Raw genomic sequence first — 23,365 nt, 5'->3', positions numbered from 1 at the left:
TGGTCTCGAACTCCTAGGCTCAAGCAATTCTCCCACCTTGGCCTCCCAAAGCACTGGGATTACAGCTGTGACCACAGCCTCCAGCAAATCCTAAGGTCACAAGCAGGTGGGGCGGTAAGATGAGGTGTTCATCTTAAGAATAGCCTTGAAACCACAGGGAAATCCTAATCGCTAGGATTTGTCATTGTGGTCTAAATTAAAATTAGGGAAAAGAACTTTCTCTGGTCTCCACCCTCTACTCCGGGCTTTCATGTTTTCCCTCTAGAAGGAAACACTGCTCTAAGAAACTTACTATATTTGGGAATAAAATGGTGTTCAGTATGTTATAGTGTCCTCTTTATGAAAGAAAAATCAAGTCTCAGCTCCAGGAAGGTGTGCTTCCAAGAAACTCACTTAATCTTGAGGACACAATAAATCATTAATAATCCTATTTCCTTTATTGTTGTGGCTTCCTGGAAGCTCAGAGCCATATTTCTATTCACTATAGGAACATTTTTGAGGCCATGATTCACATTGCATAATGTATTAGGGAAGCGCTGAGTATTTCCTGAACAAATGGTTTGTCTTTTTTCTTATGGACACTGTGAATTTATGTAATAGATTCTATTTCCATCTTTACTTTGGCATGTTTTCCTAAGAAACTTCTATGTTGGTCAAAGGGTACAAGCTTTCAGTTATAAGATGAATAAGTTCTGGGGATCTAATGTAAAGTATGGTAACTACAGTTAATAATACTGAATTGTTTATTTAAAAATTGGTAAGAGAACAGATTTCAAGTGTCCTCACCACACACATACACACACACAAATCATAACTAAGGGTGATAGATGTGTTCATTAATTTGATCATAGTAATCATTACACAGTATGTATGATACGGCTTGGCTCTGTGTCCCCACCCAAATTTCATCTCGAATTGTAATCCCCATGTGTGGAAGGAGGGATCTGGTGGGAGGTGACTGGATCATGGGGGAGGTTTCCCCCATACTGTTCTTATGATAGTGAGTGAGTTCTCATGAGATCTGATGGTTTATGTTTGACAGTTCCCCCCTCACTCTCTCTCTCTCCTGCCACCATATAAGACGTGCCTTGCTTCCCTTTTGCCTTCCGCCATGATTTTAAGTTTCCTGAGACCTCCCAGCCATGCAGAACTGTAAGTCAATTAAACCTCTTTTCTTTATAAATTACCCAGTCTCAGCTATTCTTTATAGCAGTGTGAAAATGGACTAATACAGTATACGAATATTAAATCATCATGTTGCACACCTTGAATATATATAATTTGTATTTGTCAGCCTAGGCCTTGAAGTTAAGTATTTTACTTACAGAACTGAGTGGCTTTATTTTTTTCCCTAATCTTAATTATTCCTTAATTACCACCTTTACCTAAAAATACCATATTGTGTGTATTTCCCTAACTACTAAAAACCACTCTTGGAATGAAGTAGGAAATAAACAGTTAAGCAAACAAAAAGTAGACAATTCATTTCCTTTGACAGATCAATCTCTCCTTCCAAGTCTCTGCCTTTTCTTCAAAACATTAAGAAGTGATAGTTATTTAGAGATTATTTGTGCATATATAAAGAATATACACACAAACACATACATGATAAATTTATCTGATGATATATATGATGTATATATATGTGTGTGCATATATATATACACACACATATGTAATGTAATCTGATGTTATGGGAACAATTTCTATGGTTTCTTTCTCCCTGCTCATACTAGATTTCTAAATAAAATATGGATATTCAATTACAAAGCACATTTGAAAACAATTACTGACTATGTGAGGCTAAAAATATACTATTAATCGAGACACGATATTTTTTACTACATCTCAAAAATGACTTGGGCATCTTATTTTAAACTACATTGGCTGAAATTCTTACCATACACGTTTTAAAATAATTCCTGCATCTGTCCTGATGGATAGAGACTTGAAGATAACTTCACACTGCTTCCATCCTAGAAGAAAATACTGTTTGGGACAGGCAGTCTCTGACTCACTGTAACGTGAGACAGGCTATATATGACCACAATTCCACCCCGACAGCTGATGTGACTCTCCCTCAGACCTCCTGACTGCCCAAGGTTGCTCTAAGCTATGAACTTGGTAAAATCTCTTTGTACTGTAAATGCCTGAGCACAATGTGGATAAAATGGCAACAACTTAAAAAGATGCCTGTCTCCTGGATTTGTACATAGATGAGCTTTTTTTTTTTAATGAAGTTGAAAAACGATTTTCATTTGCAATCACTCCACTATTTTTTATTGCAAGTCTAAAGGAGAACTAGCATGTGCTTAACATCCATTTTCAAACTGCTTCACTGCAAGCCTTTGAGGTCTAATTGAGGTGTCACCTTGGCTGGGGAGATTTATTTTGTAACCCCCCACACTACCCAGATTCATAAGGTTTAAAATAGGAAGTAACTCTAGTGCATGAGCTTAACAAAATGATTCAACTCGGCGACAGTTAAAGGGAACAAGAAGTTCTGCTTCACCTGGTGTGCAGCAGGTTGTACTCTGCTTCTCATAATTCAGCCCCTAGCTGGAGGCTTCAGTCCATGAAAACATAAACAGCAAGAACCCTGAAGCCCAGAGAGGAAACTGAACAGGTCATATGTCATGTTCCAGAAGATTCCTGAGAAGCTGGGTCTGAGGGCAGAATCTAAGAGAATGTCTTAGCTCTCTGCATCTGTCCTCCAGGATGTGTTGGAACACTGGACAGAGAAAGGGAAGTCCTGGGCCCAGCCCCAGGCTCTCCTCTGCTGTGTGACCTTGGGCAAGTCACTCAATCTTGCTGGAACTTCATTTCTTCATATGTAAAATGAAGCCCAGAGCTTCATCCCCTAAATATGTACAGACCACCTGCTCTGTGCCAGGCTCATGATGAATAAGACAAACACGGTCCTACATGAAAGCCCATGGAGCTTGGAGTCTATTGGAAGAAATCAACACAAATATTTTAATAATACTATCATGACAATAACTAACATTTATGGGAACTATGTGCCAGGACTTGTTCTAAAGATCATCATCTCTTATAATCTTGTAATAACACTTGTACGAGATAGACACTATTATTACTAGTCCCATTTACACAAGGGAAAACTGAAGCTTCATGAAGTTCAGTAGATCAGGGTCACATGGATAGAAGTGGTAGTTAGGATTCCAAGGGCAGGTCTGGCCAACTCCAAAGCCTGGTCCTTTACCTGTCCTTTCTGCTGTCCTGACTTCCTTCTTAACCGATCACAGACCTGGGGACAGACTTCAGAATTGGCTTGTTTGCCCAAAGGCCATTTCACGGTCTCAGCATATATGGGAACCTATCCATGGGTTCACACTGGGGTATTTACCGAAGAGGTGTTTCTTGTTTGGAAAGCACGGCTCACTCCTTCTGGAGCCCTTGGAAGGTGGCACGGGAAGCCAGCAGCAGATGGTGGAAATGGAACTGCTTCCACCAGCCCCTCCAGCCCCTCTGCTGCGGGCTGGATAAAAGCATGAACTCCAGTCTATTCTCCCTGCTCCGAAGTGAGCCCAATCAGTCAATCAACCAACTGCAAATCAAATCCAAAGAATACAGACCAACAGAAAGAAATAGGCATGCTGCACTTTCCTCGACCTTTAAACTGATTACAGCCCTGATTGCCTTCCAGTTTTGAAGCCAAATGAAACTGCAGTTGTGCATGGAACAGAGGCCTGTGCTGAGCAAGCCAAACAGTGATAGCTCAAGCTGCTTCTTTACAAGGGCAGCTTAGATCACCAATTTGATGTGCTCCTACTCTACACCAGGAACCTTCTGTTTATTGACTCATTTAAACCTCACAGCTCCATTCATTCATTCATTCATTCGTTCAACTGATATTTATCTGGTGCTCACTTTGTGCCAGGCACTGTACTAGGAGTTAAGCCAGGCAGACACATCACATCAGGAGGTACCATGATGTCAATGTGTCCTATTATTTCACGTAGGTTACATGCTAGTGGGGAAGGCAATTGTCCAGTAAATAAATTTAGGTTGGTGCAAAAGTAATTGCATTTAATGTCATTATTTTTAATGGCAAAAACTGCAATTATTCTTGCACCAACCTAATAGCAGCTGTACAGTCAAGCGTCAGCGGGACTTGTTGCCCAGAGCCGAGAGCACAGGCCTAAAGGACTCCACATTTTAAAGAAAGCACAAAACAACTGGGCATCTCGCATCTCCTTAGGTTCTCCATCCTGGCTGAGCAACAGGCATGGTGGCTGATGCCTGTAATCCCAGCACTTTGGGAGGCCGAGGAAGGAGGATCACTTGAGGTCAGGAGGTCAGGACCAGCCTGGCCAACATGGTGAAACCCCGTCTCTACGAAAAAAACGAAAATTAGCCGGGCATGGTGGCAAACGCCTGTAATCCCAGCTACTTGGGAGGCTGAGGCATGAGAATCGCTTGAACCCCAGAGGTGGAGGTTGCAGTGAGCTGAGACTGTGCCACTGCACTCCAGCCTGGGTGACAGAGCGAGACTCTGTCTCAGAAAAAAAAAAAAAAAAAAAAAAAAAGGAATAGGAAGTACAGAGTCTCAAGGTGAAGAAGGCATTGGCACATTGTAAGAACAGAAAAGAGACTGGAGGGGCTGCAGCCCACTGAGGGAGGATGGGGACAGGGTAGGATGGGGAGGTTAGACGACCCAAGGCACGATGGCCTGTGGCCTGCTGAGGGATGTATGACTATTTTTTGTAGTTTCTCATAATTATAAAGTACTATATGCTTATCTAAAAGATTCCAACAGTGTGGTTCCACCCCTCTGGTCCAAATTCTCAAAGGTAACTACCAATAATTTTCTTCCAGACTGTTTGGCATCTCTGTGTTTCCATGCACATATATTATATGTATTTATATATATAAATATAAATATAAATATATTTATATATAAATACATATAATATATCACATATAAAAATATATTTAATATATATTATATATATTAAAATATTAAAAATATATATTAAATATATATATTATATATTAATATATAAATATATAATTAATATATATAATATATTTAATATATAATAATATATATATTTATATATATGTTTATATATATAAATATATATTTTTTTGAGACAGTGTCTGGCTGTGTTGCCTAGGCTGAAGTGCAGTAGCACGATCTCGGCTCACTGCAACCTCTGCCTTCTAGGTTCAAGTAGCTGGGATTACAGGTGCCCGCCACCATGCCCGGCTAATTTTTGTATTTTTAGTAGAGACAGGGTTTCACCATGTTGGCCAGGCTGGTCTTGAACTTCTGACTTCAGGTGATCCACCTGCCTCAGGCCCCCGAAGTCCTAGGATTAAAGGCCATACATATTTTTTTCATATGAATAAAAACTTATAGTTCTGCAATTTAATTTTTCCCATTTGAAAACATATCAGGTTGGGCACGGTGGCTCATGCCTGTAATCCCAGCACTTTGGGAGGCCAAGGCGGGCAGATCACCTGAGGTCAGGAGTTTGAGACTAGCCTGGCCAATATGTATGGTGACACCCTGTCTCTACTAAAAATACAAAAATTAGCCGGGCATGGTGGCAGGCACCTGTAATCCCAGCTACTCGGGAGGCTGAAGCAGGAGAATTGCTTGACTCCAGGAGGCGGAGGTTGCAGTGAGCTGAGATCCGGCCACTGCACTCCAGCCTAAGCGACAGAGCGAGACTCCATCTTAAAAAAAAAAAAAAAAGAAAAGAAAGAAAACATATCAGCCAGGCGCGCTGGCTCATGCCTGTAATCCCAGCACTTTGGGAGGCCGAGGCGGCAGATCACTTGAGGTCAGGAGTTCAAGACTAGCCTGGCCAACATGGTGAAACCCTGTGTCTACTAAAAATACAAAAATTACCCAGGCGTGGTGGAGCAAGCCTGTAATCCCAGCTACTCAGGAGGCTGAGGCTGGAGAATCACTTGAACCCAGAAGGCGGAGGTTGCAGTGAACCAAGGTCACGCCGCTACACTCCAGCCTGGGTGAACAGAGTGAGACTCTATCTCAAAAAAAAAAAAAGAAGATATCGGCTCATGAAATTATGGTGACTGAGAAGTCCCACAATCTGCCATTTGCAAGCTAGAGACCTAGGAAGTCCAGAGAACCAATAGTGTAGATTCTAGTCTGGGTTTGAAGGCCTGCGAGCCAGGAGCACCAAGGGCAGAAGATCAAGGCCCCCAGCTCACATGGCCAGGCAGAGTTCATGCAACCTTCCTCCACCATTTTGTTCTATTCAGGCTCTTAACAGACTGGATGAAGCCCATTAGGGAGGTCCATCTGCTTTATTTGGTCAATCAATTCAAATGCTAATCTCTCTGGAAACACCTTGACAGACAGATCTAGAAATAATGTTTAATCTGGGCATCTCACAGCCCGGTCAAGTTGACACATAAAATTAGCCATCGCAAAAGGGGAGAAGACAAGCATAAAATACCATCTGAGTTCAGACACACAATCAACAACTTAGAAGAATAACTATAACTATCCATCATACTGATAGACCTGTGTTTCCAAAATAATGGGTTATTCTTGATGTCTTGTAGCTTCAAAAATAGAAACCTGCAGACACAGGGAGACACTGAATTTGTCCCTGTGGGAGAGAAATGGCCCTGTAAATTATATCACATCACCTCTGTCATTCCAGAGCAGAATCTTAATATGCAGCCACTTCCCCCATGCACAAGCTGAGTTCCATGCAGACAAGGACCTTACAAAAGCTCAGAGGGCCTCCTTCTTGAGCCTGGAATAAGAATCAGGCTTTTCTTGAATGAACTAAGGACAGTGAATCCAGCAACTTACCTTTTTGTTCTTGCTTGGCCCAGAAAATTTTGACTCGCTGGTGAATGTGCTTGGCCTCGCGAAGTTTCTTCTGCCACTGACGCAGTTCTTGAATCTCAGGATCACGGCGAACCTGGAAAATCCCAGTAAAACTTTAGTCCCTTTTCGACACACTTCTGTACACTAGCTTATTAACCCTGCATGGAAAATCCTTTACAAACCAATTGGATGTAGTTTTGATTCTCAATGAATCATCGTCCTAAATGAATTATTGGCACTCCTAGAGCTTACATCATATTTGAGCATAAATGAGGTTGTGTGAAGATTTGCTGTAGTGACAGTAGGTTAAGAATGAATAGGTGTGTGCTGTCCAATAGAAAGATAATGCAGCCACCACATTTGTAACTTTAAACTTCCTGGCATCTCATTTTAAAAAGTAAAAGCAAGCAGATAAGATTATTTTTAAGAATATATTTCACTTGGCCAGGCATGGTGGCTTATGCCTGTAATCCCAGCACTTTGGGAGGCCGAGGCTGGCAGATCACCTGAGGTCAGGAGTTCGAGACCAGCCTGGCCAACATGGTGAAACCCCCCTCTCTACTAAAAATACCAAAATTAGCTGAGTGCAGTGGCGGGTGCCTGTAATCCCAGCTACTTAGGAGGCTGAGGCAAGAGAATCGCTTGAACCCGGGAGGGGAGGTTGCAGGGAACTGAGATTGTGCCATTGCACTCCAGCCTGGGCGACAAGAGAGAAACTCCATCTCAAACAAACAAACAAGAATATATCTCACTTAACCTAAAACATTCAAAATCTTATTACTTCAACATGTAATTAATATAAAAAAAATATTATGCTGGGCATGGTGACTCATGCCTGTAAATCCCAGTACTACGAGAGGCCAAGGCAGGAGGATTGCTCAAGCCCAGGTGTTCAAGACCAGCCTGGGCAACATAGCGAGACGTCATCTCTATAAAAAATAAACAAAATTAGCTGGGTGTGGTGGTGAACGCCTGTAGTCCCAGCTACTCAGGAGGCTGAGATGGGAGGATTGCTTGAGCCTGGGAGGTTGAGGCTGCAGTGAGCCAAGATTGTGCCACTGCACTCCAGCCTGAGATCCTGTCTCAAAAAAATAAAAATAAAAAATTATTTATGAGTTATCTTACTTTCTGTTTTACACGCTAAGTCTTCAACACTGTGTGTTTTTGCACTTACAACATACTTCATTTCAAGTGCTCAACAGACACATGTAGCTGGTGGCTACTACATAGAACAGCACAGTTCCAGGTTCACCACAGTTAATGCATTAACCACAGTTCTATTTAACACTGACTGCTTACTTCATACCAACTTTTGTGCTAGATGTTGAGATTAAAGAGATGAATAATAGTAATTGCAACAATAATTATTTTTATTTTTATTATAGCTCATATTTATTGAGCATTTATCTCCCAGGCATGGTTTGAAGTATCTTACAAATTTTATTTCATTTTTTATTTTCTTTATTTTGTAGAGAAAGAGTCTTGCCATGTTGCCCAGGCTGGTCTCAAACTCCTGGGCTCAAGCCTTGGCCTCTAAAAGTGCTGGGATTATGGGTGAGAGCCACTGTGCCTGGCCAAATATTTTACAATTTTTTTTTTTTTTGAGATGGAGTTTCATTCTTGCTGCCCAGGCTGGAGTGCAATGGTGCAATCTCAGCTCACTGCAACCTCCACTTCCCGGGTTCAAGCAATTCTCCTGCCTCACCCTCCCAAGTAGCTGGGAATACAGGTGTGCACCACCAGGCCTGGCTAATTTTGTATTTTTGGTAGAGACAGGGTTTCACCATGTTCATCAGGCTGGTCTTGAACTCCTGACCTCAAGTGAACCATCCGCCTTGGCCTCCCAAAGGGCTGGGATTACAGGTATAAGCCACTGCTCCCGGCCTATTTTACAAATTTGAATCACTAAGCCAAGCCAATAAGGCAGGAATGATTATCTCCATGTTACAGATTAGATAACTGAGTTTTAGTGGCTTGCCAAGTCGTACTGGAAATGGTGGAGCTGGAATTAAAACTTGAATGGATTGATTCCAGCTGCCTTTGAGAAACTTAAAGTGTAGGAGGAGACACAGGAATAAGATCAATAAGGTATGGTAAGAGTAGGGAAGTTGGTGAGTGCAAGGGAAAACAAAGGGGCATCGAACCCAGCCTTGGAGAGGTCAGAAAACCCCTGGGCTGTTTTGAAGGACGAACTAGAGTTCACCATGGGAAGAAGGGATGGAGTGTAATTGTGTTCCTGGGAGAGATACTGGCCTCTGCAAGAGATGCAGAATGGTGAAACAGTCTTGGATGATACAGGAATTCCAAGGTGAGAAAGTAACAAACGGCTCAGAAAGGCCACAGCCACTCACATCCTTCCTCTTCCTGGTTCATCTTTCTACCTCTTCACTTGCCAGAGGAGCTGCATCTCACAAAGCAGATTCCAAGACTGGAAGGGAGTGGTTTTACATATGTGGATGTGTGTCAACTTTATCTTGAAAGATAAGTTAAAGTCACAAAAGAATGCTGTGGGACAACCTGAGAAATGAGATCCAACATTTTCCAAAGAAGTCCCTGACTCAGCTCTCTAACTATCAAATAGGGCTACTTTGGGGGTTCCCCTTATTTCAGGGGTACCCAGCCCCTGCAGCCACATGCTGGTACCGGTCCATGGCCTGTTAGGAACCAGGTGGTACAACAGAAGGTGAGTGGCGAGTGAGCATGGAAGCTTCATCTGTATCTGCAGCCACTCCCTATCGCTCACATTACCACCTGAGCTCCACCTCCTGTCAGATCAGTGGCAGCATTAGATTCTCATAGGAGCATGAATCCTATTGTGAACTGCACATGTGAGGGATCTAGGCTGCATGTTCCTTATGAGAATCTAACTAGTGCCAGATGATCTGTCACCATCTCCCATCACCCCCCAGATGGGACCACTTAGTTGCAGGAAAACAAGCTCAGGGTTGCCACTGATTCTACATGATGGTGAGTTGTATAATTATTTCATTACATATTACAATGTAATAATAATAGAAAGAAAGTACACAATAAATGTAACGTGCTTGTATCATCCCAAAACCATCCCCCAACCCCAGTCCCTCATCCATGGAAAAACTGTTTTCCATGAAACTGGTCCCTGGTGCCAAAAAGGTTGGGGACCACTGTCTTAATCAGCTTTATTTATTTATTTTTATTTTTTATTTTTTTTAAGAGGGAGTCTCACTCTGCCACCTAGGCTGGAGTACAGTGGTGTGATCTCACCTCACTGCAACCTCCACCTCCTGGGTTGAAGCAATTCTGCTGCCTCAGCCTCACGAGTAGCTGGGATTACAGGCATGCACCACCACATCTAATTTTTGTAGTTTTAGTAGAGACTGGGTTTTGCCATGTTGGCCAGGCTGGTCTCGAACTCCTGACCTCAGGTGGTCTGCCCACCTCGGCGTCCCAAAGTGCTGGCATTACACGCGTGAGCCACTGCGCCCAGCCAGCTCCATTCATTTTAAATGAGGCAGTAGCTATGTATTCTAGAGGAACAGTTGCCTGAACTGGAATGAGCATGCAGAACTGGGGCAGTCACATGCCAAATGCCCCGGTCAGTGCTTCCCTCTCTAGGCCGTGGTCCCCTCCTGTCTCCCCAGGGACCCCAGGTGTCCTCTTCTCTTCTTAAAGCCACAACTCAGACCAGCCGGTCTGATAGTCAGGAACTACTGTCTCTCCTGCTGGGAGGGATGCAGGGCAAACTGAAGCAGAAATAGAAACCTGCCAGGCCTGCAGGACCCAGCATTTAAGAGAAACTGGTGAAGGGAGCGCAGGATGAGGACAGACCAGAGAGCCAGGCTTGTCTAAAGGAGTCGCCTGCTCCCCAACTCTGCTGACCATGGGGATGCCACCAAGCCAAAGCTCAATTTCTTGCTTTTTCAGATCACCACTGGATCTTGGGACTTCCTACCTTGGTCCCTGGGCTTCCTACCATGGTCACTGCTATCCTTTGAGGGAGCCCTAGCCTGGGCTCCCAAGTTTCAACTTGCTCGAGTCACCCACACATCCACCATCTTAGGACACAAACACAGTCGCCAAAGGGCGAGACCGAGCCAGGTTTCACCATCAGCTACCTCCTAGCCCCAGAACTACCATTCCCTCTTGTCTATCCCCTATTGATAGAGGGGCCACCTCTTCCAACTCTCTTAATAATTTTACATCAAAGAGCCTTGTTGTCCTTTCCTTCCACTGAAATTTTATCAGATTCACAAGGAACCTTAGTGATTTTTTAAAAATTTGGTCAAATACACATAGCATAAACTGTACCATTTTAATCCTTTTAAAGTATACAGTTCAGTAGCATTAAGTACACTTACAATGTTATGCAACCATCACCATTCTCTCATTGCATCACATTTTCATCAGGCCAAAAGGAAATCCCACATTCTTTAAGCAGTGAATTCCCATTCTCCCCTCTCTCTACCCCAGCCAACCACAGACCTACTGTAGTCTCCATAGCCTCTCTGTGTCTTTAGATCCACAGTCTCTCTGGATTTGCCTATTCTGGATATTTCCTACAAATGGAATCATACAATCATGTGTCCTTTGTGTCTGGATTCTTCCAGTCAGCATATCATATTTTAAGGTTTATCCACATTGCAGCATGTATCAATACTTATTCCTGAATAATATCTATCGTATAGGTATAGGACATTTATTTTTATCCATTCATCACTTAATGGGACATTTGTTTTGCTTTTTTTTTTTTTTTTTTTTTGAGACAGAGTCTCACTCTGTCACCCAGGCTGGAAGGCAGTGGCATGATCTCAGCTCACTGCAACCTCTGCCTCCCTGGTTCAAGCAATTCTCCTGCCTCAGCCTCCCGAGTAGCTGGGATTACAGGCACCCGCCACCACGCCCAGCTAATTTTTGTATTTTTAGTAGAGACGGGGTTTCACCATGTTGGCCAGGCTGGTCTCGAACTCCTGGCTTCAGGTGATCTACCCACTTCAGCCTCCCAAAGTGCTGGGATTACCGCGTGAGCCACCTCACTTGGCCGTCTTTGTTTTTTTGTTTTTTTTTTTTGAGACAGGGTCTCATTCTGTCGCCCAGATTGTAGTGCAGTGATGCATGATCTTGGCTCACTGCAACCTCCACTTCCCAGAGTCAAGCAATCCTCTCACCTCAGCTGGGACTACAGGCGTGCCACCACACCCAGCTAATTTTTTAATTTTTTGTTTTTGTAGAGACAAAGTTTCACTATACTACCTAGGCTGGTCTCAAACTCCTGGGTTCAAGCAATCCTCCTATCTCAGCCTCCCAAAGTACTGGGATTACAGGTGTGAGTCTCCGAGCCCAGCACTTAATGGAACATTTAAGTTGTTCCTACCTTTTGGCTATTGGGAACAGGGTTGCTATGAACATTTGCGTATGAGTTTTTGTTTGTTTATTTATTTATTGAGACGGAGTCTCGCTCTGTCACCCAGGCTGGAGTGCAGTGGCGTGAGCTCGCCTCACTGCAACCTCCGCTTTCAAGCGATTCTCATGCCTCAGCCTCCTGAGTAGCTGGGATTACAGGCACATGCTACCATGCCCAGCTAATGTTTTGTATTTTTAGTAGACACGGGGTTTCACCATGTTGGCCAGGCTGGTCTTGAACTCCTAACCTCAGGTGATCCACCCGCCTCGGTCTCCCAGAGTGCTGGGATTACAGGCGAGTTTTTGTTTAAACACCTATTTTCAATTTGGAAGGGGAGTTGTAGACCTAGAAGTCGAATTGCTGGGTGACATGGGTAATTTTACATTCAACTTATTGAGAAAACAAACTGGTTTTCACAGTGGCTGAATCATCTTGTATTCTCACCAGCAATGAATGAAGGCTGTAATTGAACCACATTCTTGTCAACACATGTTATTTTTGATTTTTAATTTTACATTTAAATTTCATTTTTAATTTAATTTAATTTTTTCTTAAATAGGGTCTCGCTTTTTTGCCCAGGCTGGTCTCAAACTCCTGGGCTCAAGTAATCCTCCCACCTCATTCTTCTGACTAGCTGGGACTACAGGTGTGTACCACTGTGCCTGGCTCTGTTTGTTTTTCACTATAGCCATCCTAGTAGATATGAAGTGGCATCTCATTGTGGTTTAAATGTGCACTTCTCTAATGTTTAATGACATCGAGCGTCTTTTCATGTGCTTGTCGCCTGTCTGTATAACTTCTTGGAGAAATATCTATTCAAGGCCTTTGCCCATTTTGTTTACTTTTTTCTCCCTCCACTTCCCTTTGCCCTTTTAAACAGTGGGTTGCTTGTCATCTTGTTGTTGAGTTGTAAGAGTTTACTATATGTTTTGGACACTATACGCTTCTCAAATGTATTATATACTAGTATTTTCTCCCATTCTGTAAGTTGTCTTTTCACTCTCTTAATAGTGTCCTTTGATGCAAAAGGTTTTAAATTTTGATAAAATCAAATTTATCTTTTTTTTTTTTTTTTTTTTGGATACAGAGTTTCCCTCTGGTGCCCAGGCTGGAGTGCAATGGCACAATTTTGGCTCACTGCAACCTCTGCCTCCCGGGTTCAAGTGATTCTCGTGCCTCAGCCTCCTGAGTAGCTGGGATTACAGGTGTGTGCCACCACCCTGGCTAAATTTTTTTTTTTTTTTTGAGACAGAGTCTTGCTCTGTCACCCAGGCTGGAGTGCAGTGGCGCAATCTCGGCTCACTGCAACCTCTGCCTCCCGGGTTCACGGCATTCTCCTGCCTCAGCCTCCCGAGTAGCTGGGACTACAGGCGCCTGCCCCTGCGCCCAGCTAATTTTTTGTATTTTTAGTAGAGACGGGGTTTCACCATGTTAGCCAGGATGGTCTTGATCTGCTGACCTCATGATCCACCCGCCTCGGCCTCCCAAAGTGCTGGGATTACAGGCGTGAGCCACCAAGCCCAGCAATTTTGTGTTTTTAGTAGAGATGGGGTTTTGCCATGTTGGCCAGGCTGGTCTCGAACTCCTGACCTCAAGTGATCCACCCACCTTGATCTCCCAAAGTGCTAGGATTACTACAGACTTGAGCCATTGCGCCTGGCCTGAATTTATCTATTTTTTTTTCTTTTGTTATTTGTGCTTTTGGTGTCATAGATAAAAAATTATTGCCAAATCTAAGATAATAAAGATTTATCCCTATGTTTTCTTCTAAGAGTTGGGTAGTGTAGCTCTTTGATCCATTTTGAGTTAATTTTTATATATGGTGTGGGGTAAGGGTCCAATTTCATTTTTGGCATGTGGATATCAAGTTGCCCCAGAGCCATTTGTTGAAGAGACTATTCTTTGTCCCACTGAATGGTCTTTGCACCCTTATCAAAAATCAATTGACCACAGAGGTATGCGTTTATTTCTAGACTCTTAATTCTTTTCCCACAATGCATGTTTTTTTTTTCAAGTTAAAATGTATGGACTTTCTGTATTTTTAGTAGAGACAGAGTTTCACCGTATTAGCAAGAATGGTCTAGATTTCCTGACCTCGTGATCTGCCCCCCTTGGCCTCCCAAAGTGCTGGGATTACAGGCGTGAGCCACCGCACCCGGCCAAAATGTATGGACTTTCTAAATAAGGTATAGGAGTGGTAAATAAAACTAAGTCTCTAGTTACTAAATTTTGACATAGTCAATACTGCTTCCAATTTATCATATGAATTACTTCCAAACATGTTAATCACAGCTGGATTGAAAGAGCATTTGGGGAATGTGGAAATATTGTCTATAGAATACATTGTAAGTCTACTGGTGATCCAAAGAGATTTGCCCTTGTGAAATTTTTTTTTTTTTTTTTTTTTAGATGGAGTCTCACTCTGTCACCCAGGCTGGAGTACAGTGGCACGATCTCGGCTCACTGCAACCTCCACCTCCCGGATTCAAGCAATTCTCCTGGTTCAGCCTTCTGAGTAGCTGGGACTACAGGCACCCGCCACCATGACCGGCTAATTTTTGTATTTTTAGTAGAGACGGAATTTCACTATGTTGGCCAGGCTCGTCTCAAACTCCTGACCTCAAGTGATCTGCCAGCCTCAGCCTCTCAAAGTGCTGGAATTACAGGCGTGAGACAACACACCCAGCCCCCTGTGGAATTTGAAACAAAAGAATAAGCAGCAAAAGCTACCGTGATAGGTCCAGATCCACGAGTGGTGGGGAGCTCAGCCTTAACACACTCACCATCGTGGACACCCTTTAACACTTCATCTCTCTGATCCTGTTCTTCTATAGCAAAGGCCTCCAACAGGTTTTGATAACTAGGAAACTTGGGGAGAAATATTGGGATTGTGGTGATCTCAATCCCTTTCCTCCCAGAAAATTCTAGATTTTTTATGCCAATTGATCCAATGCCACCCCAGAGCTTTACTCGCCGAGAGGAATTTGGATAGACGGTCTTGTCAAACTCAAGAAAAATAAAGTCGTTCCTGTTACTTCCTCTTCCAGAGCATAGGGTGCCTTACTTGTTTTAAGAAAACCATTCAACTGATTTTTTTACTCCCAAATAAAGAAGATTGATTGTTTTCAGCTAAACTTACAAATGGAAGTTTACCTTGCTTAATAAAAAGAAAATACACAATTTATCTCTAAATATATATAAAAAACGGCTGGGCACGATGGCTTATGCCTGTAATCCCAGCACTTTGGGAGGTCAAGGCGGGCAGATCACCTGAGGTCAGGAGTTCGAGACTACCCTGTCCAACATGGTGAAACGTCATCCCTACTAATAATACAAAAATTAGGTGGGCATCGTGGCACATGTCTGTAATCCCAGCTACTCAAGAGGCTGAGGAAGGAGGATCACTTGAACCTGGGAGGCGGAGGTTGCAGTGAGCCAAGATCGTGCCATTGCACTCCAGCCTGAATGACAAGAGCGAAACTCCGTCTCAAAAAGAAAAATGTATATATGTAAAACGTTATATATGTGTATACACACACACACACACACACACAAAGTAGTGTGTCATGCAAATCTCAGAGAGGAAAATCAGCTCTATATTAATGTCACAGAACATGGGATAAGCCCCCAGATCTTTTTGATTACAAACCAGTGTTTTTACAGTATTTCTTAAAGTCTCATGCTCATAAGAATCAGGCATCCTAGACATCTCGGTTCTGGGTAGGATGGGTTATCATATCTTACTAGCCATAACTTTAGCTGTGATCTCAGCAACCCAAACCCTCCTAGAGGCGAAGGGCAGGGGAGGAGGCAAACAAGGGATTAACCCCAACTTTCCCACAGGCTCGTGTTTATCGGGATCTAAGCACACAAGAATACCCATACTTCTGGACCGCGACAACTGATAACCTTCATGAGAATAAACCCAACGGATCTTCTGAATCATTAAAGGAAGGTCTAGTTATAATCAGCAACTTGACTATGTTTTATCACAGTCAAATTCCTTCTTTACAATTGGTTTACTCTTAATGTTTGGAAGGACGTACAAGGTGGGTTCGTCATCAGGGACTGTCACTTTTCAGTCCATGTTTTTCTGGACTGGATTGTTTGGGATATTTACAATGAGCATGTATTGTTTTAGGAATACAAGAAGTGTTTAAAATTTTAAGTTAACAGGTTCTGAGAGGCAAATAAAAGTCCTTTAACTTATAAATAATTAATTTTTCCTATAATCGTTTGACTCTCCACTACCTAAATACTCAACAACAACAAAAACAAAAACAGAAACATCCATTTCCTCATCATTCTGGAAGCCTGCAGTTGTTCATAGGGTTCTGCTGACCAGTTTAGCGTGATTTTGCTCTGTCTGGCCAGAGACCCTTTCATCTTTTCCGTAATTTCCTTCATTTTGAAGTGAGGACTGCTATTTACCCATAGAGAATACAGCAGCCTTGTTAGTTCATTACCAGGGAAGCCTGGATCTCTAGAGAAGGCTTTTGTGAGCCGTGGGGAAAGCACATACCCATTGAACTGGGCTAATCCCAGTCATTATCATCATGATTAGGGAATCAATTTCAATGGCAGTAGTTGTGCCAATCAGCAAATACCATGGCGTGCAGTTTAATGTTTAACACATAAACAATTTCATTGCCAAACAAAGCGTCCCTTACTAACAGCTTTCTACTTTTATTTTTAAAATAAAAGTACTGTGTGGAGTCTCTATTTGCTCCTTCAAGACGGGAACATAAATAGGGTATACATTATTTATGTCAGTTTTTTTTTTAAAAATGCCCATGACACCATCAGATTCTCCTAATTATAGATTACCCTGATGGAAGCTAGTACAGGGTACCATATTGGTTTTAAAAGCCAACCCTGGATCCGATAGCCTGAGGCTGAATCTCAGCTCCACAAATTACAAACTAAGGAGGCTTGGGCAGGTTCCTTAAACTCCCTGAGCCTCAATTTTCTCATCTGTAAAATGGGGAAAATAAAAATATTTTTTCATTGGGTTGGTGTGAAAATAAGCTGAGATAATACATGCAAAGTGCTAAACCAGTGTCATTACACATAGCAAGCTCTCACTGTTAGTAATTTCTTAAATCAATTGCTGAAGTAGTGAGAATAATCTGGATTCAGCTCTGAGGTTGAATCTTACAATTGCTATTAGTACATGGAACCAAGTGGCCGAGGAGCCAGTTATTCAGAAAACTGAAAGCAAGTCTCCTCCCAAGGGTTTACAAAGTGTTGAATATATAAATGATTTTGTAATTTTATAATTTTAGGCATTAGCCAGGCAGCAGAAAGAAGTGTTGGCCAGGCGCGGTGGCTCACGCCTGAGTAATCCCAGCACTTTGGGAGGCTGAGGCGGGTGGATCCCCTGAGGTCAGGAGTTTGAGACCAGCCTGGCCAACATGGTGAAACCCCGTCTCTACTAAAAATACAAAAACTAGCTGGGTGTGGTGGCATGCACCTGTAATCCCAGCTACTTGGTAGGCTGAGGTGGGAGAATCGCTTGAACCCGGGAGGCGGAGGTTGCAGTGAGCCGAGATCGCGCCACTGCACTCCAGCCTGGGTGACAGAGTAAGACTCCGTCTCAAAAAAAAAAAAAAAAAAAAAAAAAGTGTTGCTGTGAGGTGGTGGTTGCAGGCAGAGAAGAGGAGGGAGACTGTTGCCTGGGACTCTGAAATTACCCATTGTGGATCTAGACTTCTAAATTCCTCAGTTGTTTTCTTTGATTCTTGGCAAAACAGACAAAAACCTAGCAACAGCCTGGATGACTAAGGATGATTCCCAGGGCTTTTTCTGATTGCTCTGGAGGAAGGCAGTTCATATATTACAGTTGCTGGAAAGAAGCTGGGGAAATAACATAATGGTCAGGCCTCTTCAGTCATGTTCACAAGAGTGAACCACCGACTTGGTGTGAGATGCCTCATAGAAGGTTCTTAATATATCTTTGCTAATGATGTGACACACTAATGATTATACTGGAGGATTTTATACTCAAGAAAAGCAGATTTCAACATAAAGGAAGTATATGTTTGCAAAATCTTTTTCAATGATCTTATATTAATAAAATATTCAGAGTTCATAACTCTCTTGAATTCAACTTTATAAGGAAGCTTTGTGATTTCTTCTTAGATCTTTGGCAAAACGAAACAAAACAAAAGCTAGTTTTTCATTCTGGTAATTATTAGTGTTCCTTATTGTCTTAAGCCTCTAATGTTTGTTTTTGGTTTTTGAGACAGGATCTTGCTCTGTTGCCCAGGCTGGAATGCAGTGGTGCAATCGCAGCTCACTGCAGCCTGAAACTCCCGGGCTCAAGGGATCCTCCCACCTCAGCCTCCCATCTAGCTGGTACTACAGGCACAAACCACCATGCCTAGTTTTGTTTTGTTTTGTTTTGTTTTTTCCTAATTGTAGAGATGGGGTCTCACTATGCTGCCTAGGCTGGTCTTGAACTCCTGGGCTCAAGCAGTCACCTCACTTCCACCTCCTAAAATGCTGGGATTATCAGCATAAGCCACTGGCGTCGGCCTTTAAGGATCTAATTTGTAAAAGCTGTAGATATCACCTATTCCCTGGTATTGTGGAAGTGTTACAGATATTCTACTGCGGTGGGACAGTAGTCCTCTTAGAGTTACTTGGGGCTTTCAGGGAGGTTTAGAAGTGTGTTCTAGAGCAGCATTTTTCAGTCTGTTGTGTCATATTAGTGAGTGGTAAATTCAGTTGGGTGGCTGGTGAATGACATTAAAAAATATAATCAAATGGAAAATACAGAAAATGATAATTATTCCTTTATCATTAAGGACCCTCTCCAGGCCAGGCGTAGTGGCTCACGCCTATAATCCCAGCAATTTGGGAGGATGAGGTAGCTGGATCACTTGAGCACAGGAGTTCGAGACCAGCCTAGGCATTTTAGTGAGACTTCAGCTCTACAAAAAAACTAAATTTTAGACAAGTGTGGTGGTGCATGCCTGTATTTCCAGCTACTTGGGAGGCTGAGGTGGCAGGATTGCTTGAGCCCAGAAGGTCGAGGGTGCAGTCAACGTGACTGCACCATGGCACTCCGACCTGGGCAGCAGAGTGAGACCCTGTCTCAAAAAAAAAAAAAAAAAGACCCTCTTTATTCCTAATGTTTTCGGCCTTTTGTCTATTTATCTCACCTTAATATTGCTATATTACTTTTCTTTTGGTTAGTATCTGTGTTGTCAGTCTTTCCCATCTCATTATTTTCAGCCATTCTGGGTCATTTTATGTGCCTATACCTTCAGCATAAAGGCAGATTTCTTTTTTAATTCAATCTGAAAATCAGAGAAAACTTCATTCTATTTACATTTATTGAGATTAGTGATATGTTTGTATTTATGTCTCTCACTCTGTTTTTTGTCATAATTTTGTCTTTTTCTATCCTGCTTTCTGTTGCATTGAATTTTCTGCATTCTACTTGTTTCCTTCTACTGATTTATTAGTTCACATTCCATTTCTTTTCTTTTCTTTCTTGAGATGGAGTTTCTCGTCACCCAGGCTGGAGTGCGATGGTGCGATCTCGGCTCACTGCAACCTCTTCCTCCCGGGTTCAAGTGATTCTCCTGTCTCAGCCTCCTGAGTAGCTGGGATTACAGGTGCCCACCATCATGCCCAGCTAATTTTTGTGGTTTTTTTTTTTTTTTTTTTTTTGAGATAGAGTTTTGCTCTTGTTGCCCAGGCTGGAGTGCAATGGCACGATCTCGGCTCACTGCAACCTCCGCCTCCTGGGTTTAAGCAATTCTCCTGCCTCAGCCTCCTGAGTAGCTGGGATTACAGTTACCCGCCACCACACCCAACTAATTTTTTTGTATTTTTAGTAGAGACAGGGTTTCACCACGTTGGCCAGGCTAGTCTCGAACTCCTGACCTCAAGTGATCCGCCACCCTGGCCTCCCAAAGTGCTGGGATTACAGGCATGAGCCACCACACCCAGCCCTAATTGTTTTCTTTAATGTGTTGTTATAATGTAATAAATTACTTAGAGTAAAAAACAAAACAAAACAAAACAAAAGGCTGTCCAGCCTCCTCCCAAACAACACAAGGACTTTAAAATGCTTAACTCCAACCTTCCAATTCTCAACTTTTATATTATTGTTATCTAGTATTTTAGTTTCCCCTAATTTATTTCCTATTGGTTAATAACTATTTAGATCTATCAGCTTCCTCATTCACCATTGTTTCTTGCATCCCACTCCTTCCTTGTGGGTTCAGTTTCCTTCTAGCTGAAGTATATCATTTAGCAGTTCTTTCAATACGAGATGTGTTTTTAAATGCCTTTGTTTATAGCCCTTGCTCTTGAATGGTAATTTAGTAGGCACATAATTCTAGGTTGAATATTATTTTGTCTGGATTAGAAGACATTACACTTCCCTGTCTTCTGGCATATACTGCTGCTGATTGGAAGTCTATAATCAGTCTCATTGCTTTCCTTTGTAGGTAATCTTTCCTTTAAGATAGCTTGCTGGCTTCTTCTTTGCATAGTTTCATCATGAAGCATTTTGGTATTGTTTTGTCCTTATTTATCTAGTTCAAGATTCATGTTTCTTCAACTTTGGAATACTGTCACTCAATATCTCTATGAATATTGCTTCTCCCCCATTCATTCTATTGTTTCCCTCTGGAATTCCTATTAGACTTAGGTTGGACCTTCTCATTCTGTCCTTGTCTCTTAACTGCTTTTCCACATTTCCTATCCCTATCTCTCTACTGCATTCTATCTCCCAGATCTGTCTTCCAGTTGACTAATTACTTCTCCAGCTGTGTCTATCTGCTGTTTTACTCATACCTAAAATATGGTCCATGGATCAGAAATATCAGCATCACCTGGGAGCTTATTAGAAATGCAAATTCATGGGCTTCACCCAAGACCCATTTAACAGAGTGGGGCCCAGGAATCTGTGTTTTACCAAACTCTGCAGGTGACTGTGATGCTCACTGAAGTTTGAGAAGCACTGCTTTAGTACATTGATTCAATTGCTTTCATTTCTAGAGGATGCACTTAAGTTTTTTCAAATCTGAATTCCCCCCCCCCCCACCTTTTTCTGCAATGAATTGCCTTTTTCTTTCAGCAAGATTTATATATTTTTTCTAGCAGATCTTTATAATCTTATACTTATTTTATAGTCTCAAATTGCCACTCTTGGGGATTTGGATTTTCCAGTTGATTGTATCTACTGACTCCCCTCCTTTCTTGTTGGTTTATTTTTTATTATGAGCTCATAACTATTAGTTCCAAGTTTGCCCACATCTGAAATCATATCTCTTATCCAGGGGTCAGTAAACTGTTTTTTTGTAAAAGATCAGATAGTAAATATTTTCGGCTTTGTGCGTCATATGGTCTCTGTCATAATAATGCCAACTCTGACATTATAGTACAAAAGCACCCATAGAAAACATGTTTTTAAAATAGGCATATTGTATTTTAACAAAACTTTATAAAACAGGCAGTAGGCTAGATTTGCTCTGTGGGCTATAGTTTACAAACACCCGCTCTTGAGTGGTCATTAGAACCTATAGCCCCCAGGTTCCCTATTGCCTCTTCCATCTGTCTATATGTATTACATAAATATTAATTTAACGCTGTTTCCATGGCCAGGCATAGTGGCTCATGCTTGTAATTCCAGCACTTTGGGAGGCCCAGGTGGGCGGATCACTTGAGGTCAGCAGTTCAAGACCAGCTTGGCCAACATGGTGAAACTCCATCTCTACTAAAACTACGAAAATCAGTGGGTGTGGTGGTGCACGCCTGTAATCCCAGCCACTGGGGAGGCTAAGGCAGAAGAATTGCTTGAACCCGGGAGGCAGAGACTGCAGTGAGCCAAGTTTGCACCACTGTACTCTAGTCTGGGCAACAGAATGAGACTCTGTCTCAAAAAAAAAAAAAAAAAATTAAGGCTATTTCCTAAATTTACCTGATGACACTGAGATCACTGAAGGTACTTGTTCAAAACAGAATCCCAGACCCTTTCCCTGTAGGTACTGATTGAGTATGTGTGAGGTAGAACCAAGGCTTCAGCATGTTCAGGAAGAAACCTAGGTGATTCTAATGATCTGAAAAGTTTGGGGAACACTGTTCTAATAAACAGAATGTTAAGAATGAACTTAATGTTACAAGACTTAGCATCCTAACATCTGTACAACTTTCAGTTCTTGCTCACATGAATGGCACGTTGATTATTGCAAATCCACAAAATCTGAGTCAAAAAGGACTGCTCAGGTCATTAATGTATAGTCAGCAAGGCACTATCTCTGTGACTCATGAAGAGCAGCTACTTTTTGGTGGGGTCGTCTTTGCAGTGCCGGATATAAAGAGGCCTCCCAGGAAGCCACACCTATTTTTCGTTAAAGTCCCTTTAATAATAAGACTATATTGCAGTACAGATTTGGAAAAGACGGAATTTCCCCCAACAGCTCAGTGATAATAGTTCAGATAAAGTTCATCCAACTGTTCGCTGTACTTGTTTACCCAAATAACCAGGGAATGAATAAGTTGCAAAAGCATTTAAGGTATTTGATAAACTTTCCAATGATTTACAGGGTTAAACTACAGCAAAGTTTGCTATGCTAGAGACCATATCATTGTACAATGCATTGTTGTTGTTTTGAGACAGGGTCTCGCTCTGTCACCCAGGCTTGAGTGCAGTGGCATGATCTGGGCTCACTGCGGCCTCAACCTCCTGGGCTCAAGCAATTCTCCCGAGTAGCTGGGACCACGGGCATGCACCACTACACCTGGCTGATTTTTATATTTTTTGTAGAGACCAGGTTTTGCCATGTTCCCCAGGCTGGTCTCAAGCTCCTGAACTCAAGCAATCCGCTAGCTTCTGCCTCCCAAAGTGTTGGGATTACAGGCGTGAGCCACTGTACCCAGACCGTACAATGCCTTCAATGCCTTGATCTCTTCTTTACCACTAATACGTATTCAAGAGCTGACTTTTACGTAGTACTTTCATTACATAATAGTGCCAGCACTATTTTAAGACTTTTATACATATTAACTTTTAATTCTCAGAACAACCATACAAATTAGAAACTATTGCCATCCCCATTTTCTTTCTTTTTTTTTTTTTTTTTTTTTGCTGGAGTCTTGCTCTGTCACCCAGGCTGAAGTGCAGTGGC

The 23,365-nt window shown here is 42.2% G+C and overlaps 1 protein-coding gene across 6 annotated transcripts in view; it reads right to left on the bottom strand.

Moving 5' to 3' along the window:
* Nucleotides 1-23,365, bottom strand: part of IQCK (IQ motif containing K) — a 139,914-nt gene that overhangs the window by 23,562 nt on the left and 92,987 nt on the right. For all 6 annotated transcript variants that reach the window (XR_010152154.1, XM_016928457.4, NM_001246476.1 and 3 more), the window contains 1 exon segment: nucleotides 6,821-6,932. Coding sequence is in view for 5 of the 6 variants with exons in the window: in XM_016928457.4 (XP_016783946.1) it covers nucleotides 6,821-6,932 (112 nt within the window). In the remaining variant the exon portion in view is untranslated.

Source organism: Pan troglodytes, chromosome 18, assembly GCF_028858775.2.
Source record: "Pan troglodytes isolate AG18354 chromosome 18, NHGRI_mPanTro3-v2.0_pri, whole genome shotgun sequence".
NCBI classification, from domain to species: Eukaryota; Metazoa; Chordata; class Mammalia; order Primates; family Hominidae; genus Pan; species Pan troglodytes.
Note: the sequence above shows the minus strand (reverse complement) of the source record. Positions and strands in the feature narration are given on the sequence as shown.